At 35.5% G+C, this 23591-nt stretch overlaps 2 protein-coding genes across 2 annotated transcripts in view; both read right to left on the minus strand.

Annotated features, from left to right (window-relative positions):
- The window catches only part of LOC114325602 (heat shock protein 70 A1-like), a 517012-nt gene that overhangs the window by 288415 nt on the left and 205006 nt on the right, over positions 1-23591 (minus strand). The gene's annotated exons all lie outside the window — the stretch shown is intronic.
- The window catches only part of LOC114325604 (uncharacterized), a 242432-nt gene that overhangs the window by 121366 nt on the left and 97475 nt on the right, over positions 1-23591 (minus strand). Inside the window, exon 2 of the mRNA XM_028273707.2 lies at positions 9748-9830. Within this exon, the coding sequence (XP_028129508.2) occupies positions 9748-9830 (83 nt within the window). The remainder of the gene's footprint in view (positions 1-9747; positions 9831-23591) is intronic.

Below are 23591 nucleotides of genomic sequence, written 5' to 3' on the forward strand. Positions count from 1 at the left end.
CAATAACATTTGATTGAATTAATGAAGAAGGGGAACCAATTATTAGGAGTAGGTTTAGTTTGATTCTACAGGTTCTGGCTTGTTTTATTGTGCTACTACTATTATAAAATATGGGAAAACAATGAAATAATATTTCAAGTCTGTCAAAAAATTTATCTTTTCCTTTACATCAACAACTTTCTTCGCTACCTGAATATATAATTAAATAAAAGCTACCAAAGCGCGATATTTCTCATATTGTGACATTAAAAACTTGACAGGGAAAATATGAGGTATCTGCATAAATTACGAATATGTAGTGAATTCACCAGGTTGCTTTTGTGATACCTAATGTTGCTATTAGAGATTTGAATAATATTTTCTTGGAATGCAAAATTAACGGAAGATAATAGACCAATTATATTGCAGTTTGCAACAAGAACAAGTGCATTTTCCAATTAGTAGATATAGAGTATTTACTAAGATTCCATGAAATGGAAATAATTGACAGGGCCTATTTTACCACTAGGCCCATGAGGCCCCTGCCTAGGGTCCGCATCTTAATGGGGCCCGAAAAGATCACTAAAAGAAAATTTTTATTGAAAGAACAAAATAAATTTTCAAAATTATTTCATTTTACGAACAGGAAATGATAAATGATAACAAATTAGGTTAGAGTTATTCGCAAAACCATAAACCATTCGTATTTATCATAAAACTGCAATAAGAGTAAATAGGTATAGATTGCCTTGCCGGCACTATAATAATGGCTGATTCACATTATAGCTCAGGTCACGGTCCGCTCACGCTCAGCTCAAGGTTCGGTCAACTATTCTTACACGCATCTTAATGATGCTATCCGCACTAAACACGAAGGTCAAGTTCCGTCCCTTTTTTTTTTTGACTGCGTGGTTTCTCCGAGAGAATATTTTGATCGTGGCTTGAGCTGACCGTGAGCGGAGCGTGACCTGAGCTATTATGTGAATCAGCTTTAAAGGCTGATTCACATTATAGCTCAGGTCACGGTCCGCTCACGCTCAGCTCAAGGTTCGGTCAACTATTCTTACACGCATCTTAATCATACTATCCGCACTAAACACGACGGTCAAGTTCCGTCCCTTTTTTTGACTGCGTGGTTTCTCCGAGAGAATATTTTGATCGTGGCTTGAGCTGACCGTGAGCGGAGCGTGACCTGAGCTATTATGTGAATCAGCCTTAAGCAAAATTTATACCTACACCACTCCGAAAGAAGAGGTAGGATTAACAAGAAGTATCGTCACGTATTGTCATAAAACTTATTCAGAAATTCAGAATGCACTTTTAAATTTAATATTTAGTTTGATGTCGTTTTATGAAAAGATAAGGTATTGCTTGCTTGTATGTAATATTAGTTTTCAGTGCTGTGCTTTTTAGTTAGTTGAACTAATCTATTCATTAATCATTAGTCGTTTTATTAAATTTCTTTAAACACTTATTTTTCTTAAATAAGTAATCGTTTCGTTATTATCATGAGTTACAAATGTTACAATAATTTAAGTGGCAGTGAAACACGAAAACAGCAAAAATTAAGAGAACAGCATCCTAGCGTTCATTGCTCTTTTTGGTAGCCTATCCTCTCCCATTCTTATCACATGTCCGACCCATTGCAATCTTTGTATTCTAATGAAGTCTGACAGGAGTGTTTCCTTATAAAGTTGATAAAGCTCGTTATATCGAATTGTGAAGATTCCGTTTTCCCTCACAGGTCCTATAGTATTCTCCTCAGTACTTTCCTTTCGAGTGTGTCGAGTTTGTTTTTGGATGTTTCTTTCAGGACCCATACTTCACTGCCATAGCATGCTATTGGTCGAGTTAAGATTTTATAGATTCTCATCTTTGTATTTCGGTAGACACTTTTAGACCGAAATATATTGGAGGGGGAAAAATAGGCTCTGTTTTCCTGCGTTATTCTCTTCCGTATTTCTACATCATCTGATCTTTCGGCATATATTTCTACTCCCAGGTATGTAAACTTTCCAACCGTTTCAATGTCATCTTCATATAGGTATAAAGTTTCTTCTGTATCATTATTTTTGTTTTTTTCTGTGTTAGTTTCCAGACCTAGCCTTTTCGTTTGCGTTTTTAACTCTGCGTGTTTTGTGCATGTTTTGTGCATGTTTCCTGTGCTCCTGTTCGTGTTCTACTCATAATATTAATATCATCGGCATAAGCAGCTAGTTAAACAGTTCTGTTGGTCAGGAGGTTTCCTCGTCCAGTTTGCATTTGCCTAACCGCATACTCCAGGTTAAACAATGTTGGGGCCAGCCCATCTCCTTGCTTCAATTGCTGCGAGATTTTGAAAAAGTCTGTCCGGTGGTTTTGTACTCATACACATGCCTGAGTTTCATAAATTGTGGTTTTAATGACTCTAATTAGCTTATGTGGTATTGCCAATTCAGCCAATATATGAAGAGCTTATTTCAGAAAGGGACCTGAGTCAGTCTTTTGTTATTTTTTGTTAAGACTGAATTCATTCGCTATGATGGTACACATATCGTTTACGGTAGAAAGGGACCCGATTCATTATATTATAATAATAGAGCAACCGTATGGCGTACTTTTCGTTTACTACAGAAAAGGATTTCATACCCAGACATATTTTTGGCAATAAATCTCGAAAGTTAGTTAACATGACTCAAGTCCCTTTCTGAAATAAGCTGTTTATATCTGTTATAGTCTGTTGTAGTCTGTTCCTTTTGACTGAATCGTATGCCTGTTTAAAGTCTACAAACATATTGTTAACATCAATGCCGTATTCCCATGATTTGCTCAAGACCTGCTTGACTGTAAATATTTGATCCATTGTCGAGCTTCCCCGTCTGCAGCAGCCCGTCTGATACCGTCCAATTATATTTTCTGCTAGTTTAAGCTGGTTTAAAATATACTTAAGTACGTAAGGACTTTATAGTAATATACTGTATATAGTAGAGAAATTCTACGGCAGTTTTTGCACTTTAAACAATTAAACAAAATAAATGCCCCCGCTTGGGCTCCCCTACCAAAAAATTATTATTATTATTACTATTAAATTTTTGTTAAGGGCCCGAAAATAATGTAGTGCCTCGGGTCTGATTTGAAGTAAAATAGGCTCTGATAATTGATAAGAATGATTAATGATGATTTAAGAATTGGAAAATTTGTCTTGCAGATCTTCTTCTCTTCTTCTACGGCACTACAGCCCAAATTGAGCCTTGGCCTCCTTTATTTTTTGCCTCCGCCCTTGCCTGTCTGTGGCTGCTCTTCTCCATACACGGACTCCTAAAAGGGCTTGTGCGTCGCTGTTTACTGTGTCTTTCCAGCGCTTTCGTGGCTTCCCAACCGGTCTCTTTCCTTGCATTCTAGCATTCAGTGCTCGTTTTGGTAGCCTATTCTCTCCCATTCTTATCACATGTCCGGCCCACTGCAATCTTTGTATTCTTGCAGATGGATGTGTCTATAAGCACTGGATAAGCTTATAAAATCAAAAAATCTTACAAGAAGTTCAAAGATCAAAATCTATAAATCCATCGTCAGACCTGTACTAACATATGGATTCGAAACGTGGACCATGACCAAAGCAAACGAAGAAAAGCTCAGACGTTTTGAATGAAAAATTTTCGACCCTCATCACGACATCACCACAAACCAGTATAGGATCAGAACCAATATCGAATTAAAAGCACTCTACATTGACGCCGATATTGTCCAAGAAATTAAATCACAGCGACTAAGATGGGCAGGCCACGTGCACAGACTTCATAACGAGAGATTTGTAAGACTGGTATGGGAGAAGATTCCTACAGGCAAAAGACCACTCGGACGTCCCAGAATGCGATGGAGAGATAACATCCAATCAGGTCTCCGGAAAATGAACATTCCATTTGACCCTAGGTTGATGGAAGACCGAACAAATTGGAAGAAAGTTGTACAATCAGCCAAGAAGACCCATCCAGGTTTGTAGCGCTATGTGATGATGAAATGGATGAGTCGATTGGACTGGCCATATCGCTAGTATTTGCGCGATATCCATATATTAATGACAAGATATACCCAGGAGGCGATATAAGTCAGACCATACCCACTTGATTCTCAAAATTAGGCTCAGGCGAAAGAAGAATCCACGTAGTGTCATCTCAAAACACAACATCAAGCTACTGAAAAAGCGACACAGAATAGAGTGTAAAACGGTTTATACAGAAGAAGTTGAATACCGTTATTCATATAGATGTAACGGACCAGGAGTTTGAAAATTTGCAGTGAGTTTCACAAGACATACAACAGAAATTCCTGAATCCACCAAAAATGAAGAAAAATCGTGGATGACAAATTAAATTTGAGATATGACGGAGGATAGATCAAAGTTCAAAAATGAGGACACGACCTTATACAACAAGATAGACAAAGAGATCAAAAAAGCAATAACTATTAAATATGGAAGAGAGACTAGACACTTTAAAGAAATATGTGGAAGTAACTTTTGCAGGACCACGAATACCATCGAATAAGTCATGTCAGCTATCAGGAAAACTAAAGATGGTAAAGCTGTAGGGCCTGACAAGTTTTATTTCAGAATTCCTGAAACTTATGGATAAACAGGGAAGAAAATGGATAAAAACTGTAAAATATAATTACGTAACTGGACAAATTCCCCAAAGCTGGTTAAAGTCGACCTTCGTAACAAAAATAAATGTAAAAACATGCGAAGAGAACAGAATAATTAGCCTAATGAGCTACTTACTTACAACCGTTGTAAAAGTGATACACGGCAGAACATATGTTATAGTCAAAGCCCGAATTTCAGGCATTCCTAGGTTTGACTAGGCAATCCTCAGGTTTGACTGACGGTCTTAGTCAAAGCCCGAAATAAATTACAGTTTCGACCTTTGACTAGTCAAACCTAGGAGAGACTAAGTAGTCAGGCAAAGGTCGAAATTTAATTTTATGAAATCGGGGTTTGACTAGTCAAACCCCGATCAGCTATAACGTGTCGTAATTTGTTAGATTAGGTTTAATAAAACGCCATTTTTTAATTTTAATGTCTATTATTTTTATATTGTCGTAATTAAAATAAAAAAATTAGTGTTGATTCGCACATGTCGAGGCATTATGGCATTTAGTTTTTCTTAAGTATCTCCAGAACACTTCTATTTAGAAAAATGAAAACTGGTACGCTTATTTATCTCCCAGAGATAAATCGATTCCATTAATTACGAATTTCTAGTACCGGTCATAGGCGTCTGTTTTGGGTAGGGTAACGGATATTTTATCGCATAACTTTTTTGTCATTGACTTGTAAGCACTTTTGACACTGGATTATTAAATTGTGAGTCATTATAGTACTACAATGTACTTTTGCTCTAAGTCGGTAGGATTCACCGTTTCTAGAAAAATCAATTTGAAAATTTTTCGATTTTTTTTAATTTGACAAACAAAAAAAAACTATTTAGAAGAACGAAAACTGGTACGTTTTTTGCGAAATTCTAGTACAGGTTATATACGTCCGTTTTGCGTATGTCGACGGTTATTTTATCGCATAACTTTTTGTCTCTAATTTTTAAGCATTTATGATACTTGATGATTAAATTATGAGGTATTCTAGTACTAATAGCTACTTTTGCTTTAAGTCTGTAAAATACACCGTGTTTTTCTGATTATTTCATTCATAGGAGATTCTGACCAATAGAAAGCTACAGAAATAAAAAATTAATTAATAAAATTGGTAATATCCCATCGTCAACCATTACGTCAGATGCCCTTCGTTACTATGCAAAAATGAACTTTGAGTGACATTAATGACAATTAATGTTTTACCACTTGTCACAGAGAACACCAAGAAAAAGGTTTAGCAAATATTCGGGTAAAGATATCAATAAAATATTAGTTAAAATTATTTAAAACGACAGTTTTATTCATGAAATAATCTCAGCGAATTACCCTGGATCTCTAAAATTATTATCGACTTGTTGCCCTCGTGCCACTTTGACATAATTTCACTCCCCTTCGGGTCGTGATTAAACTGTCGAACTTAAAATTAAAACTGCCAAAGTATCACTCCGGAAACAAATTGATAATTTTAGAGCTCTCGTGCAATTACTACTGAATTTTTTTTTCAAATTCAAAAAACTAAAAATTTTGAAATCGATTTTTCTAGAAAACGGTGCATTTTAGAGAGTTAAAGTAAGAGTACCTTTTAGTACTAGAATGCCTTATGCCTTACTTTATGCCCTCCTAGAATTTAATAATCCAGTGTCAAAAATGCTTAGAAGTTAAAGACAAAAAAAGTTATGCGATAAACTAACCGTTGCCCTACTCAAAACGGATGCACAAATTCGTAATTATTATTGATGGAATCGATTTATCTCTGGAAGATAAATAAGCGTACCAGTTTTCGTTTTTGTAAATATAAGGGTTCTGGGGATATTTAAGAAAAACTAAATGCTACCATGCCTCAACATGTGAGAATAAACACTAATTACTTATTTTAATTACGACCATATAAAAATAATAAACAATAAAATTAAAAAATGACGTTTTATTAAACCTAATCTAACAAATTACGACATTTTAATAGCTGATCGGGGTTTGACTAGTCAAACCCCGATTTCATAAAATTAAATTTCGACCTTTGCCTGACCAACTTAGTCTCTCCTAGGTTTGACTAGTCAAAGGCCGAAACTGTAATTTATTTCGGGCTTTGACTAAGACCGTCAGTCAGACCTGAGGATTGCCTAGTCAAACCTAGGAGTGCCTGAAATTCGGGCTTTGACTATAACACATATATTATAAACAATGGAAATATAAGAGAACAAGTGTCATGGACACAATTTGGATTCCCTGATGGCTTAGGCACTTGAGAGTCTCTACTCGCTTTATCAGTGCTTATGCAGAGGTGCAAGAGTGATGTCAACTGTAATGTATCTTCTTTTATCGACTACAAAAAGGCATTTGATAAAGCAAAGCATGATAAGCTCATAACCATCTTATAGAACGTCAACTGCCATGTATTCATAAACATGTCTAGTTGACTTTAAGAAAGCCTTCGACAAAATACAGCACAAAGCTTGCAAACATATTTAGACAAGGCGAAAACGGCGGGTTCTTTGGAGAAAATACTCCCATGAGATTTTTTTGAATAATCACATTCGTGAGACATTCCAGAATAAGATTCAAGAAGTCGCCCATGCGAAAAGTGGTCCAAATTTTTTTAACAATTTTTTTAATCAAATTGCAAAAATCAATATTTTTGGCCCGGACAATTTTTTTTTAGGTTTTTTGGACTATTCTGGATAAAAAAGGTCTCTCATAATGTTTCTCTAAAGTTGATAGTTTTCGAGGTAAAAGCATTTTAAAATTGAAATAAAAACGAAAAATGGCTATTTTCAAGGCTCAATAACTCGGTTAAAAGTTATTAGTACTATGAAAGTCAGAAAGTGACTAAATCAAAGTTTAAAGCCCCCCCTACAAGATCCTGAAGAAATTTTTGTCATTATTTGATTACTAAGCTGTTATTTTTAAGTAAAAATAATGAGCGCCATGCACGTATTAGGCAGCCGTCCATGATGAGTGCGAAAGAGATGTCATTTAGGCAGTCCAATGGCGCATCTCACTCGCACTCACATTTACAGCCGCGTCAATACGATCTTACCACTCATTATTAATAAATAAAAATAACAGCTTAGTAATAAATCAATGACACAAATTTCTTCAGGATCATGAAGGGGCGGGGGGCTTTAAATTTGATTTTAACCGAGTTAATGAGTCTTAAAAATGGCCATTTTCGCGTTTTTCAAATTTTAAATTGCTTATAACTCGAACACGATCAATTTTAGAGAAAAATTATAAGAGACCTTTTCTGTCCAGAATGGTCCGAAAAATCTAAAAAAAAATTGTTCGGGCCAAAAATATTGATTTTTGCCATTTGAATAAAAAAATTGTTAAAAAAAATTGACTCAACAGAATGTTTAAAAGCTGCGTCTTTAAGCGACAGCAACGCAGACCGTGTCAAAATAATTATTGTTTCTAAAAGAGCAAATACTACTAGATGGTCATGGAGGTAATGACGCAAAAGGACTAGTTAAAGGCTATAATCAGATTAAAGGAGCATTATCCAAAATTTCGGAAGACTATGAGCAACAATTTAAAACTCGTAGCATTGCAAATGGTTTGTAGCTATAATCGAATGTGTTTACTGGAAACAGAGAGGATATTAGGGAGGACAAACAGCACAAGTCGTATTCTTCAAGATTCAAATATTGACCTTAATTCAGGAGTGGCAGCACTTAGATCACTTAAATAAATTATAAAATTCAAGACGTGACAATTTCGAAAAATATGAGAACATCAGAGAAGTTTAGAACTCAAAATTTCAGTCACTTCATTACCTCTTTAAGTCATAGGCTTTCTGCATATGAATCCATTCATTCCAATTTTGGATTTTTACATCATTTGGGAAAATTGGAAAATTTAACTCTCAATGAAATTGAAGTTCACTCACCAACATTATCATCAACTTACCAACATGTATAGCAATGATTTAGATGAAAACTTATGTGTCCATCTGGTACAGTTTGTAAGATTCTTCAATTCATTTAAAGAGGAAATAAGCTCATCAAATATAAGCAAAGAACTTCAAATGTACCAACTGCTAAAAGAAAAGAATATGAATGATGCTTTTCTAAATGTTGAGGTGACACTTTGTTTATATTTAGTTGTGATGCTAATAACTGCAGTGGTTAAAGATCATTCTCAAAATTAAAGTTAATTAAAAATCGACTTCCGTCTATGATGGGCCAAGAGTGTTTGAATGATCTCTCTACAATGAGCATTGGCCACGATGTCTTAATGCAACTAGATATGTCCCACATAATCAAGAAATTTTCAATTAAAATATCTCGAAAAGTTCCCGGACTCTAAAACAATACATCTTACTATCATTTGTAATATTTTACTGTAACAAGTTCCAGCTCTTGTACTTTTTATTATTTAAAATTATATTTATAAAAGCAGATCAACATTTTTTTAATGGTAGGAGGTATAGGGCCCCCACACCAATTTTGCCCAGGGGCCCCCACTGCCTTAAATCCGGCTCTGGTGTTATCGAAGATTGTGGAAAATATCATGGACACAACACGTAACAAACACATTAAGAAAGATGAAAAAGAAAAGGAAATATTCAACTCTATGAAGGAAAAAATATGAACCACTAAGTATGTGTTCATGCTTTTGGTTATACAGAGGAAATTGGAAGTCCTGGTTTAAAAAATTTAAAGCAGTGGAGTAGAAAAAAAAACAATAGAACTCTTGTTCTTAAAGGAATGTTCTTAAAGGATGAGGCACACGAAGAAGAAAAAGGAAAAAGGAGCAATAATAAATGTCCGGGAAACAACCCTGAAGCGATGGCAATAAAGCAACCTAAGGAGTGATGATGAGGAAAAAAAATTAGACAATGTCATCAATCTCTAGTAAATATCTGGACAATCTTAGCTTGTTCACTTCTACACATATATCTCCCTCATAATTTTCCATCTATTTCGATCTTGTGCCTCTCGCAACCAAAATAAATAGTACATAATACCAAAAAATAAATTCTGTTAATTTTTAAAAATACCTGCACGATTCTTCAGGCTAAATATAAATATATTTCAAGAATGGTTTTTGTTATCGGTTCAATTTTAATTTCGCGGAAACCGAAAACCGAAACAAGATTAATGAGCGACATTTGAGTCATTATACCTCCAAAACATATCTTACCTGCTCATCCTCGGAGTAAAATTTAAATCCACTTTCGGCTTCTGACATTCCAGGTCCGATAGTTTCACGAACTGCGGACAAGTCTGTAACAAAACGGCCATCGTTAACTTTCTATTTATACTCCGAACTAAACTAACTAAAACAATAATTTACAACAAATCGCAGAAATCGTAATGTTTTTCTGATAACAGCACCGTCCGCATGCATCACTAGTGTTTATGGTCAATAGATGGAATAGTACTAACTGTGGTGGAATCAAAAAGCCAGTGATGCGCGAACTGTTCGTTTCTTATCTACAGTGGAAGGCAATGCTTGTATGAATACGTAATTTGTTTCTATACATGGTGGATATAATATAATTAGATTTATAAAAATCATTCATATTTAAACAATGAAGGAAGTCAACAAATTAACTTAAAATAAAAAATGTCCTCGTGCGTTAACAATTTCAACGTGAATATCATCTGGATTATGGCACATTTAATAAGCACTGACAGAACGCTAAGTGTGAAAAATGCTAGTCAAGTTAAAGGGTTTAAAGTTCATACCAAACCCCTCTTTCAGTGGGTGAACAATAAAATGTCGAAATATACTAACCTAGAATGGCATTTGTAATTTTACCACTTGACATTGTGAAAGTATGCAATTACCCGTCAACGAATAGATACATAATATTCTGAGTTCTATGTATAATAATCACGATATATAGGGAGAATTCGACAAACTATGATGTAGTACATAATATACTTCTTTATGGATATAATTTGAAGATCACACAAATTAGTACATACATATTTTGGAATTGTAAAACATGTCAAATGATATCCCTATTGCAAATGTTATAACTCAAAAAAGCTACAACAAAAAAAAAACATAATTATAAGACGAAGACGAAATAGAGAGTTGCCAACGGCCCCTCGAGAAGACCATGCAAAGAGAGAAACCGCCAATTCTGAGAGCGCCAAGAAGAACGAGAGGGCCAGATTCCACAATTGAAAACCATAGAGGATGAAAGTGACGAAGAAGTTATCTCCAGGCCGAGAAGAAGAAAGACCCAGATCTACAGATAGTCCGTGAATGGCTGAACAACGGAGCTAGGTTACAGTGGCTGAAAATTGCCAAATATAGGCAATCATTGAAAGGCTATTGGCTTCAGTGAGACTCCTTATATCTGCGAGATGACGTCATCACTCGTAAATGGGAGAGACCAAGTGGAACAAGAACAGTGTCCTAAGTTGTTCTTCCAAGTACACCAACGAAAAAGGTACGTAATATCAATAAAAATGTTAATTCAGACAACAAACGCAATACTTAAAATTTGTCCAATTCTTGGTTTTATTAGAACAACAAAGCGATGTTCATCAATTTATTATTTTCGTTAGTTGAGCAAATGTATTACGTTTATTGAATGGATGAACATTCATTATGTATACCATAATATCACTTTATTGATATTACGAACTCTGTTCATTGAGTCAACGAACACTATAAATTGAAACAACAACGTCATTAATTGACCGACGAAGACTATTCGTTGTGTCAATAACAGTGTTATTTCTCCTAACGTATTTCGTTTATTTCTACAATTATTTCCGTTTATTCTTACAATTAATTCCGTTCATTCCCACAATAAATACGGCTACTATGAACGTATTTTGTATTAATAATTACTGAATGCATTAGCCCAATGTATGATATTGATTAATAATAATTTTTTAAATCCTCCTTTTTTGTCCTAAACCTAATGGACTTTACACTGTGTGATTTCTCATAATATGAGAAATTATATTATAATTTCACTTATACAGTGCGCTGGAAAAAGTGTTAGACTTCCCCCCCCCCCCCTTATTAACTTATTTATTTTTAGCACATAAGCAAAACGCTCGGACAGGTCGATTTTTAAAATAATCAAAGTATATTATAACGTCAATGTTTCGAACTTTACACGATACCTTTTCAGGTGACAGGGCATAACTTTGATTTTTTTAAATGGGAAAGTACATCATGTGACAGCTCATTTAAAAGCGTTTGAAATATGGATTCCAAAAATGTATATCACTTTAATCCTTTGTGAGAGCGCAGGTGCAAAATTTCGAGAGAAAACTAACAAGTATTTTTCTGTTTTCTGAGAAAACTAACAAGTATTTTTGAAAAATTTAAACGCAGAATAAAAGATTACATTATTACCGAGGGCTGAAAGTCCCTTAGAATAAACAAAAAGTTTATTTTGAATGGTATATTTGAAATTAAAAATCATACTAAATTTTCTCTTTTGACCCCTGTGACTTATTAAAATAATCATTATAGAAGTTCTCAGGGACTTCAGACCCTCGATAATACTGTAATATTTTATTCTGTGTTTCACGATATTAGACACACGGAAACTTCCTTCTACTACGGACTACACTTGGAAACGAAATGAAATTATTATTCGGCACTTCGGCAGAGGTAACAGCATTGTTTAACAAAGAATTCTTTTTTAAACAATGGTAACACAGAGAAGCTAGGGGTATCACGATAAGGAAAAGCCGTTGCATTTCAAATGGTCAAGCAAAACATTTATTGTCTCAACAACTACGTTTATTGTCACCATGAACGCATTGATTGTGGTTAATAAACGCAGTAGTAGATTGATTAATGCATTCGTTGTCACAACAATCAGTTTACATCTATACAACAATCATATATTACTCTATATTAACAACGTTTGTACATTGTTTTAATGAAATATGTACGTTGTCACGATAAACCAAGGCAATTGCTTGTAATCTACGAAATCAAGAAAGTGAGTTGCTGCCAGAATTAACATTATTTATTAAATATACGAAACTAAGTTATTGGCTGAATAAATTGAGTGTTATTGATATATTTATTCTCTAGTTATTTTCACAATGATTATTCAATCATTGTGACAATAACCAAATACATTCGTCAATGTCTAAAAGTTCGTTGAAACAAAAAATTAAATTGTTGTTACAACGAAATACTATTCAATAATCACTGTTAATCAATATTACGAACTAAATTTTTTTGAGTGTATTTGTTTAAAGGACGTGCTTGCATAATTCCACGATAGCCACTTAGGGGGTATTTTGGGAGAGGTATTACTGGGTTAATTATCGGAAAGACGTGAAAGAATAGTGCAAACGATATAACCTGTGTGCATCCAACAAGGGACCCAAAACGAGAATTGACGGAAAACAATACATCACCGGAACTACACGGGAATGAGTAGCTGTCGATATTCTGGGATCGTTTCCCGTAACAACATTAGGAAATAAATATTTGATGGTTGCTATGGTCTATTTTTCCAAATAGCCAGAAGTAGTTGCAGTAACCAACCAAACAGCAATCACAGTTAATGAGGCTCTGCTTGAGAATGTCATTCCTCGACATGGGGTTCCAGTTCTGCTTCTTTCTGACTTGTGGCGCAACTTCGAATCGAAAGTTTGGAAGGCCATGATGGTTTTGTTGGGAATTAAGAAGACCAGAACGACACCGCTTCGTCCTCAGTCCGACGGCATAGAAGAAAGACATAACTGGACCATCTACAACTACATGTACCTGCTTATAAATCTTTAAAGAGGAAATCATATGAAAATACCAGGCCGTCTTCAGACCCTCTGAAATATAAACAAGCCTCAGCAGGGAATTTTGCAAAAATACAAAGATTGCTCTTAGTCGAACTATGGTGGGACGTCGGTCAGTAGGAAGACCAGGGAAGAGGTGAATAGACAAAGTGAGAACCGATGGTAAAGAGATATTGAAGGTTGATAACTAGAGGAGAGCAGACAAGGAAAGGGATGCTTAAGTTGTGCTCACTACGGAGAGCAATGGATTGAATCCTCGCTCCGACCCTTGCTCCCTGGTATTTATATTCGTTATATTCGTGAATTCTCGCATTTAAAATAATGTATTTATTTTACATAGCGATCGATAATAAATACATTATTTTAAATGCGAGAATTCACGAATATACATAAATACCAGGGTGCAAGGGTCGGAGCGAGGATACAATCCATTGCTCTCCGTAGTGAGCAAACCCTTAGAGGGGGTTGCCAGGGCCCGACTTAAGCTGTAGCGTCATTGAAGAGAGAGAGAGTGTGTGTGTGTGTGAGAGAGAGAGAGAGAGAGAGAGAGAGAGAGAGAGAGAGAGAGAGAGAGAGAGAGAGAGAGAGAGAGAGAATGTCAGCACTATAAACGTTTGATATGTAAATTAAAAACTGTGGTCATCACTATCAGCTTTTTTTGCAGATACCAATTTGAATTCAGTTTTTAGTGAGCCTCCCTGTATAAAATTTGCACGTAGCTGTAATATTTACAACTAGGAATTACAACTAATATAATTGTAGACATACGTTTTGTCCGCAGACGAACCTCATTTACGAAATGATAAGTAAAAGTGGTTCCTCTGCTTCTCCGGTTGCACATAATTTAAATTTTGTGATAGTGGTTGGATAACAAATTTCTTTTTATATTCAGCTGTGAGAATGAGTAATTATGGTATTCGTATTCTGGTTATCTACATACAACCATAATGATTCTTCGGTATCTGGGTAGATTGTGGATGTTATGTAAAAATGTTTATAAATGAACTTTGTTATTGTTGTTGTTGTTGTTAGTTGCAAAAGAGTTCACAGAGATTAACGATACCATTAAATATAAATAAAGAGAAATACATTTATAGTATACGAGTGAAAATTGGACTTTACAGCGACATCTACGAGCTATAGCCGGAAAGACCAAATGGGATAGAATAAGAAATGAGGCAATAAGAGGGATAACTAAACAGGAACCAATAATGAATAAAATAATAAAGAGACAATTAAACTGGTATGGACATCTGATAAGAATGAAACCTAGTAGACTAACAAGGAAAATACGAAACAAGGAATATTACAAAAAAGAAAAAAGGCAGACCGAGGAAAAATGGATACAGCAAATAGTAGAAGCAGGACAAATTAAACAGAAAACGCTAGAAGAAATTAAACTAATAGCACAAGACAGAAAAGAATGGAAGAGATGGGTGAATATGTAGCTAAACTAAACCCAAATCCGACACCTGAAAGGGTATAAGGAAGGGGAGAAAGAAAGAAAGAGTATTCTGGTTATCTACATACAAGCATAATGATTCTTCGGTATCTGGGTAGATTGTGGATGTTATGTAAAAATGTTTATAAATGAACTTTGTTATTATTGTTGTTGTTAGTTGCAAAAGAGTTCACAGAGATTAACGATACCATTAAATATAAACAAAGAGAAACACATTTTATCTTAAAAAAGAAGGAAAGATTAGTAACGATTAACAACAAAAGACAAGATGACAAATCAAGAAGAAAAGTTAATAATTTCTCTCACTTGTCTCTCTCTCTCTTGTCGCTTCTCCATTACTGAGGATCGTGAGTTCTTCCAATATTCCTAACAATGTTTCTCCATTGGTCTCTATCTTCAGCTGCTCTAAGAGCTTCGCAGAATGAGTTTCCAGCTGAATTCTTTATTTGGTCGGACCATCTAGTTGGTGATCGTCCTCTTGATCTTCTCTTTGGAACGTTTCCAGAAATAATTAATCTCTCCAAGTCGTCACCTCTGCGAACCACGTGACCAAAGAATTGCAGTATTCGTTGCAGACATATTGTGGACAGCCTTTTTTTAATCTTGAGTTGGTTTAGAATGGAAACGTTTGTCCTATGAGCTGTACAAGATATGCGCAGCATTCTTCTCCAGCACCACATCTGAAAGGCATCAATTTTTTGGCGCTCGCATGCGCGAAGAGTCCAAGTCTCTGCTCCGTATAGAAATATTGAGAATACAAGGGCATTCAACAGTCTCATCTTGATATTTTGAGAGATATATCTGTCTTTCTAAACTTTAGTTAGGCGACTCATCGCATTTTTTGCCATACCAATAAGTCTCCGAACTTCTGCTTCACAGTTACCATCTTTAGTTATACTAGATCCGAGATAGACAAAGGTGTTAACTATCTGGTATTCTTGTAACATGTTAGTCAGTTTAATAGTGTCGAATCTGTCGACCACCATTATTTTTGTCTTAGCTTTATTGATTTTTAGACCAACTTTATTGCTTTCGTACTCAACTCTTCGCAGGAGATCAAACATTTCTTGCTCATTTGCTGCTATAAGTGTAGTGTTATCAGCAAATCTTAAATTGGAGATTTTGCTACCAGCTACTGTTACTCCACCGGCCAATCCTTCTAAAGCCATCCTCATGACATGCTCACCATAAATGTTAAATAACTCAGGTGACCACACGCATCCTTATCTAACACCTCTCTCTGTCTTGAATTGGTTTGAGAACTTCTGATCTAGTCGTACTGTCGCTATATTGGACTGGTACAGATTTTGAATAAGTGTCAGCAGGTGCATTGGTGCGCCCATTTCTATTAAAATTGACCACAGATTTATCCAGCTTACACAATCAAATGCCTTTTGGTAGTCAACGAAGCATATAATCATAGGTCTCACTTGTCGTTTCCCCATTACTGATTATCGTGATTTCCTCCACTAACAAATTTTCTTCATTGGTCTCTATCTTCAGCTGCTCTAAGGGTTTGGTAGAATGAGTGGTCTGATGAGTTCTGAATTTAGTCGAACCATCTGGTTGGTCATCGTCCTCTTGATCTTCAACTCGGAAGTTATACAGAAATAACAACGTGACCAAAAAACTGTAGACCAAAATGAACCCGTTTGTCTGATGAGCTGTCCAAGATATGCCAATTTTGAGCTGTATTAGATGTTGTGGATATTCGTATTTTAATGAATATTATTCTGTCGTCAACAGTATTACCTATATCCAACCAGGCAGTCATTCAGTTTGGAGGGTACAATTATTGCGACTCCATTGTGACCTTTGTGTAAAGTGACTTTTATCTCTCCAGTGAGTTTCTGAGAGTCCCAATTCAGGAAGATTGTGATTTGTCATTTTTTTTTTCAAATATTTGTAGCTTTCCAGGGTTTTGGATGAATCCATGAACGTTCCATGTTCCATTCTTTGACACTTTTTTAAATTTAGTTTAGTCGCTTAGTTTCTGCAAGAAGCCTGTTTCCTCATACCTCAGCAGTCGATAGTCAGGGCTGATTCTAGGATTTTGAGCGCCCCGGGCAAAACATAATTTGGCGCCCTTTCACACGAAATATTATATACTGCAAATATGAAAAAAAAATAGTAATAACATACAAAAAAGTCAAAATTTCATAATAAAAAACTATGTAACAATATTATCTAATCAAAAAATAGTACAATAGTCAGTTATTATTTATAGTTGATGCAACATATGGCGTAGCATATCGGGCTCATTCCAAATTCAAGCAACGAAGGAGCGAGACAAAGAATAAAGATAAATGCACATTGTCAACAAACAGAAAAAATGTATAACGTTGTATTTTTACAATACCAAAAAAATATGTTGATTGTGAGCACTGCATGATTTATGGATAGTCAATTATCTTCTACACCTCTATATTTTAGCAGTTTATTAGGTATTTTTGAAGTTATAGTTCTTTACGATCGATAGTGAAATTTTATAATACCGGGCGCATGCGCACACAGACAGTATGTAGTTCGTTGCTAATCTTTCAAGATATGTATGTATCAGCGCTGTCAGCGCAAATAAGTCATTAAACGGATATTAGTGTTTTTAGTAAATGTATTTTTTATTAAAATGTTTGTGCCTTTGGATTTGTCTTCCTCGGGAATAAGATATTTTATAATAATAGTAAGTATATTTAAAGTATTTTTGTATACTTCACTTCGTCTATTAAATTTGTCAGTATGTATGAGAAGTCTTGTAACGTGTCAAAGCGAAGGGAATATAGCTCAGTGGGAGAGCGTGTGACCGGAGATCGAGAGGTCCCTGGTTCAAATCTCGGACGATTCATATTCTTTTTTTTAAGATATTCTTCTTTAGCGGCGAATCGATTGAGGGTAAAATTTGATTGATCCGCGCGCATGCGCACACCGACAGTATGGTATTAGTCGTTATACGGGCTCTGATTGGGTGTTGAAATTTTGAAATGATCTGTCAATAATTGTTCAATATGGAGGTTATCGGTAAACAAAAATATTGTATAATATTAGTTTTTATTGATGTGTGGACAGAAATAAAATCAAATTTATAATTATAGTGACATTTCAAATAGTTTTGAAAAGCCGCAGGTACGTAATTTTAAATGTTTCAGTTGGAAATACCTAATAGTTTCAATACCTATCTATTTTGAAAATGTAAACAAAATAATGTAGTTACCTATTAGTAGGCAATGCTTTAATTTACATAATCTGATTACGAACAAACTTTCTAGAAATCTTCATCTCATATATCGTTTTCTTACTCTATATTTTGTTGTTTTTTATTTCGACAAAAATCAAACTAATAATTTTATTAAATTCATATATAAATTTATGGTGTAAACGTTTAGTTTGTGTATATTCCCACATGACGTATACGAGAGTTTGGTGCACTTTGAAATGGCGTCAACTTTCGTACGGCGCGGTAGACGTGAAGTGGGTTCAACCCCCAAGCAAGTTATTATTTTTTTATTTTTTTTATAGATTTTATGATTGTAAGTATATTATTATATCATTTTTGAAGATATTCTTCTTTTTTGAAAGTGTTAGATAAGAAAGTTAGTTTGATTTTTAAATAAAATAAGTACAAATAACCTTTTAAGTATATTTACTTCGTTTAAATTACCTATTATATAATAGAAGAATATCTTCTTACGTGTGTGCAAAGTACACACACATTCTTTTTTTAATTTTTGGTATCGTTTTAATAAAAAAAATTTAAAAGTGGTAGGTAAGAAAGTTAGTTCAATATTTAAATAAAATACAAATAACCTGTTAAGTATATTTATTTCTTTGAAATTATATAATAAAAGTATAATTTCTTACGGGCGTACAAAGTACACACACATTCTTTTTTTTATAGTTTTTTATTTCTCCTGACTCTGTTTTTTTTTAAATGTCCTCGTTTCTCCGTATCTATATTAATATACAAAGGATTCACATTAAATATTTCAATAAGCACATAATGCTTTACATTTTAAACTTTTTTAATTATTAGATTAGTCGATTTTGCTGATGGAGATAACTTTTATCTGGATTTGCAAATCTCTCATTAAATTATAATTATAGATTTATAATCGCATCTTTTTAATTCGTTTGTCATCAGACACGATTACGCAATTCAAGCTAATTTTAAAAATATATAAAAATAGGTACTTATAAGAAACCTGAAGTGTTAAATCCATCATCCAACTACAAAGGCTACTGGTCATTTTTATAAAACACGTTAATGATATTTTGCTATGTTTCTTTCGCCGAAATAGTTTAGTCATAGGAATATTTGAATTTTGTACTTTTTTATATTGAAGATGATGTAATACCGCACGTATAATAACTTTTTGTTCTTTTTAAATTTAATGAAATATTTGATTGAACCAGGAGGTCGTTAACTGACTACAAAAAGATCTAATTTAGTTCGATAGAGTTAATGGCCAGGCATACAAACTTTGCTTTTAAGACTAAGAAATAATGTGTTGCACTAAGTACGCAGCAAGTGTTCCAATTGCCACATATACATATACAATATAGTGCAAAAAACACGATCAATTCGCAACTACTTATATAAATAGCTATCTAATTGTCTTATTCGTTTTTTTCCCTATATTATTTAAAAATTGAAGACATGCTGACGATCTGATTATTTTTTCGTTTGAATTTGACGTAATTTTCCGGAAAATGTGAGCACTAAAGACGTTAAAGAGCAGTGGAGAAACCAGTTGGAGGATTCATTTCCCCTTCCTATCACGGGAAGTGAATCAATCCCCGAAGTCAGTAGATTCCAGGTGTTTCGTGGCTCGGGAAACTAGAGTCCCACCTAGCCCCACACAACGGTGTGGAGAGCTGAGATGACAGCCTCCTGGTTTTAGGGCTTGTATAATTGATGCCGGATAATGCCGTAAAATGGCTGCCACATGTGCAATCACCCACTTATGATCAACATTGGAGGCGGAGGAATCAACAAATATGATCAAAGGCATCAGGATGCACAAGGCAAGGGGGAACTACTGCATTAAAGACTCTTTGAATACCCCTAGTAACATCATCATGGATCATGGATCAGACTTCCAAAGAGCTTTACAAATCGCTACATGGAATGTAAAAAACTTGTATTTCGTTGAAAAATTAGACAACGCCGTACAGGAAATGGAGAGAATCCAAGTAGATATATTGGAAATCAACGGTACACAATTACCAGGATCTAAAAAATGTCAGAATCGAGATAAGGTGAAATCTCCTAAGAACCTTATCCTTTTCACTATCGCAGCTCATCATCCCGCTAGTAAGTGGTCACAAGAAAAGAAAGAGGAGCATTCCATTAAAACTTCGCCAATAGGAAAATCTACTGACGGAGGAGGAAAACTCAGTCATGAGATAGATGAAAAACATCGCGGACTTTAATAGGTGGAAACGGCTACAAAAGAAACATACCGACGCGAATCCTGGATACTAAGACAATCCGAAAAGGGAAACATAGACACCACTGAAAATCGCAGCAATCTGCAAAAGAGCAATGTTCCTCTTCTTCTACGGCACTACAGCCCAAATTGAGCCTTGGCCTCCTTTATTTTTTGCCTCCATCCTTGCTTGTCTGTGGCTGCTCTTCTCCATACACGGACTCCTAAAAGGGCTTGTGCGTCTCTGTTTACTGTGTCTTCCCAGCGCTTTCTTGGCTTTCCAACCGGTCTCTTTCCCTGCATTCTAGCATTCAGTGCTCTTTTTGGTAGCCTATCCTCTCCCATTCTTATCACATGTCCGGCCCATTGCAATCTTTGTATTCTAATGAAGTCTGACAGGGGTGCTTCCTTATAAAGTTGATAAAGTTCGTTGTTGTATCGACTTCTGAAGATTCCGTTTTCTCTCACAGGTCCTAGTATTCTCCTCAGTACTTTCCTTTCGAATGTGTCGAGTTTCTTTTTGGATGTTTCTTTCAGGACCCAGGCTTCTCTGCCATAGCATGTTATTGGTCGAATTAAAGTTTTATAGATTCCCATCTTTGTATTTTGGTGGACACTTTTAGACCGAAATATATGGGAGAGGGCAAAATAAGCTCTGTTTGCCTGCGTTATTCTCTTCCGTGTTTCTCCATCTTCTGATCCGTCGGCATATATTTCTACTCCCAGGTATGTAAACTTTCCAACTGTTTCAATGTCATCTTCATGTATAATGTTTTGTGGGACTATATTTCTTCTTGTCTGAGTCATTATTTTTGTTTTTTCTGTTTTAATTTCCAGACCTAGCATAATATTAATATCATCGGCATAAGCGGAAAGTTGAACCGTTCGGTTGGTCAGTAGGTTTCCTCGTCCAGTTTGCATTTGCCTAACCGCATAGTCCAATGCCAAGTTAAACAATGTTGGGGCCATCCCATCTCCCTGTTTTAGTCCCTGCGAAATTTTGAAAAAGTCTGTCCGGTGGTTTTGTATTCGTACACATGCCTGAGTTTCATCCATTGTGGCTTTAATGAGTCTTATTAGCTTGTGTGGTATTGCCAATTCAGCCAATATTTACTATAGTTTGTTCCTATTGACTGAGTCGTATGCCTGTTTGAAGTCTACAAACACGTTGTGAACATCAATATCGTGTTCCCATGATTTGCTCAAGATCTGTTTGACTGTAAATATTTGATCTAGTGCCGATCTTCCCCGTCGGAAGCCCGTCTGATACTCTCCAATAATATTTTCTACTAGTGGTTGGAGCCGCTGGTTTATAACATACGTGAGGACTTTATATGCTGTACATAGTAGAGAGATTCCACGGTAGTTTTGCACTGGAGTTTGTCTCCTTTTTTATAGATCGGGCATACTGTATTTTTCTTCCAGTCGTCGGGTATTTTCTCTTCTTGACATATGTCTTTGATGAGCGCGTGGATGTGACTTGCTAGGTGGTCGTCATCTACCTTATACAGTTCTGCTGGTATTTCGTCAACTCCCGGAGCTTTATTGTTTTTCTGGGCCTTAATAGCTTCGAGAACCTCATCTATAGTTGGAGCTTCTAGCTTCTTCAAGAGCAATGTACCTACTGTTCTTTTAATTTGTAATTAATAGAAATGATACCAGAGACAGAGAAATATGGAAATAGTCTTTGTGAAAATCTCTAAACGCAATACTTCTTCTTGTAGTGCCTGTATGTTTCGTATATTGGCGACCATCATGGCAATCTGTACTTTACACAGCTGCTCTGAAAAGATTTGTCGTTGTTCTGTTGAACCACGTACGTAGATTTTTCAGCCAGAAAATCCTTCGCCTTCCTGTTTCTCGTTTTCCTTCTACATTTTGCTGTAAAATTAGTTGCAGGAGTTCATATCTCTCGCTGATCCTCATGATCATGATGTGACCAAGGTATTAGATTTTGGGTTGTTTTCATTTCGGTTAACAGCTCTTTTTCTTTTTGTATCCTTAATAAAACACATGGTATGGCGAGGAATGTCAGAAACAGCTGGAAAAAAGACAAACAGTAAGGAATACATGGATACAACTACAAACAGACAAAAGTAAAAAGGAATACGACGAGTGCCGAAAAGAAACAAGAAAAATGATACGCACAAAGAAAAGAAATTATGAACAACAAAAATATGAAGGTATGGAGAGAGACCGTCCCAAACCAGGCTCCACAGAATTCTATAAAGCAATTTCCACTGAGAAAAGAGGACATAGAACCAATTCTATCCCTACACTGAGAGACAATCAATGCGATATGATGATCGATGATAAAGAACTAACAGAAGAATGGAAAGGGCATTTCAGGGACCTTCTAAACATCATACAGGAAGAACAGCACAAAGAAGAGATATATATCAAAGCGGACATGCCCGTCGAAAATCCCTCTTTTGAAGAAACCCAAAAGGCCTTAAATAAGCTGAAAATCACAAAGCGCCGGGTACGGACGAGATACCAGCAGAATTTCTGAAATATGGTGGAGACGCACTACATCGCCAAATCCACCAGTTAGTAACACAAATATGATTAGAAGAAAGGATACCAGCAAAATGGAAGGAAAACATCATAGTGCCCATCCACAAAAAAGGGGACAAAACAAAATGCGCGAATTATAGAGGAATTTCAGTCCTAAACACGGCATATAAAATCCTTTCAAACATCATTCTTAGTAGACTAACCCCTTATGCTGAAAATGTCCTAGGAGAATATCAAGCTGGTTTTTGGGCAAACAGATCCACAATAGATCAACTATTCACGCTGAGACAGCTTCTAGAAAAGGGATGGGAGTATAACCGACCCATACACAATCTCTTCATAGACTTTCGACAAGCATATGGTAGCGTAGAAAGAAGCCAAGTATTGAATGCTATGGGGGAGTTCTCAATATGTACCAAAGAAACTCATTCGGATGACCAAAGTGTGTATGGAGGGTGGAATATCTAAAGTACGTGTAAATAATAAACTGTCTGGCAGCTTTGAAATCAACAGTGGACTCAAACAGGGTGATGCGTTATCTACACTACTTTTTAACCCTGTATTAGTGAAAGCCATGAGGTTGGCCGAAATAAAAACAGAACTGCTATCGGTTCAAGGTCCCAAGTTATTACTAGCATACGCAGATGATATTGATCTCGTTGGAGACTCCATCTTATCCGCAAAAGCCATTTTCAACAAGGTGGAAGGAGCAACAAGCGAAGTAGGGCTGAGGATTAATGAAGAGAAGACGAAATATATGTGTATAAATAGAACGACAAGAAGAGACAGGATAGAACAAAATGTGACGGTCCACACCTTCAATTTCGAAAGAGTACAACGTTTTAAGTATCT

Source organism: Diabrotica virgifera, chromosome 9 (genome assembly GCF_917563875.1).
Source record: "Diabrotica virgifera virgifera chromosome 9, PGI_DIABVI_V3a".
NCBI lineage: Eukaryota > Metazoa > Arthropoda > Insecta > Coleoptera > Chrysomelidae > Diabrotica > Diabrotica virgifera.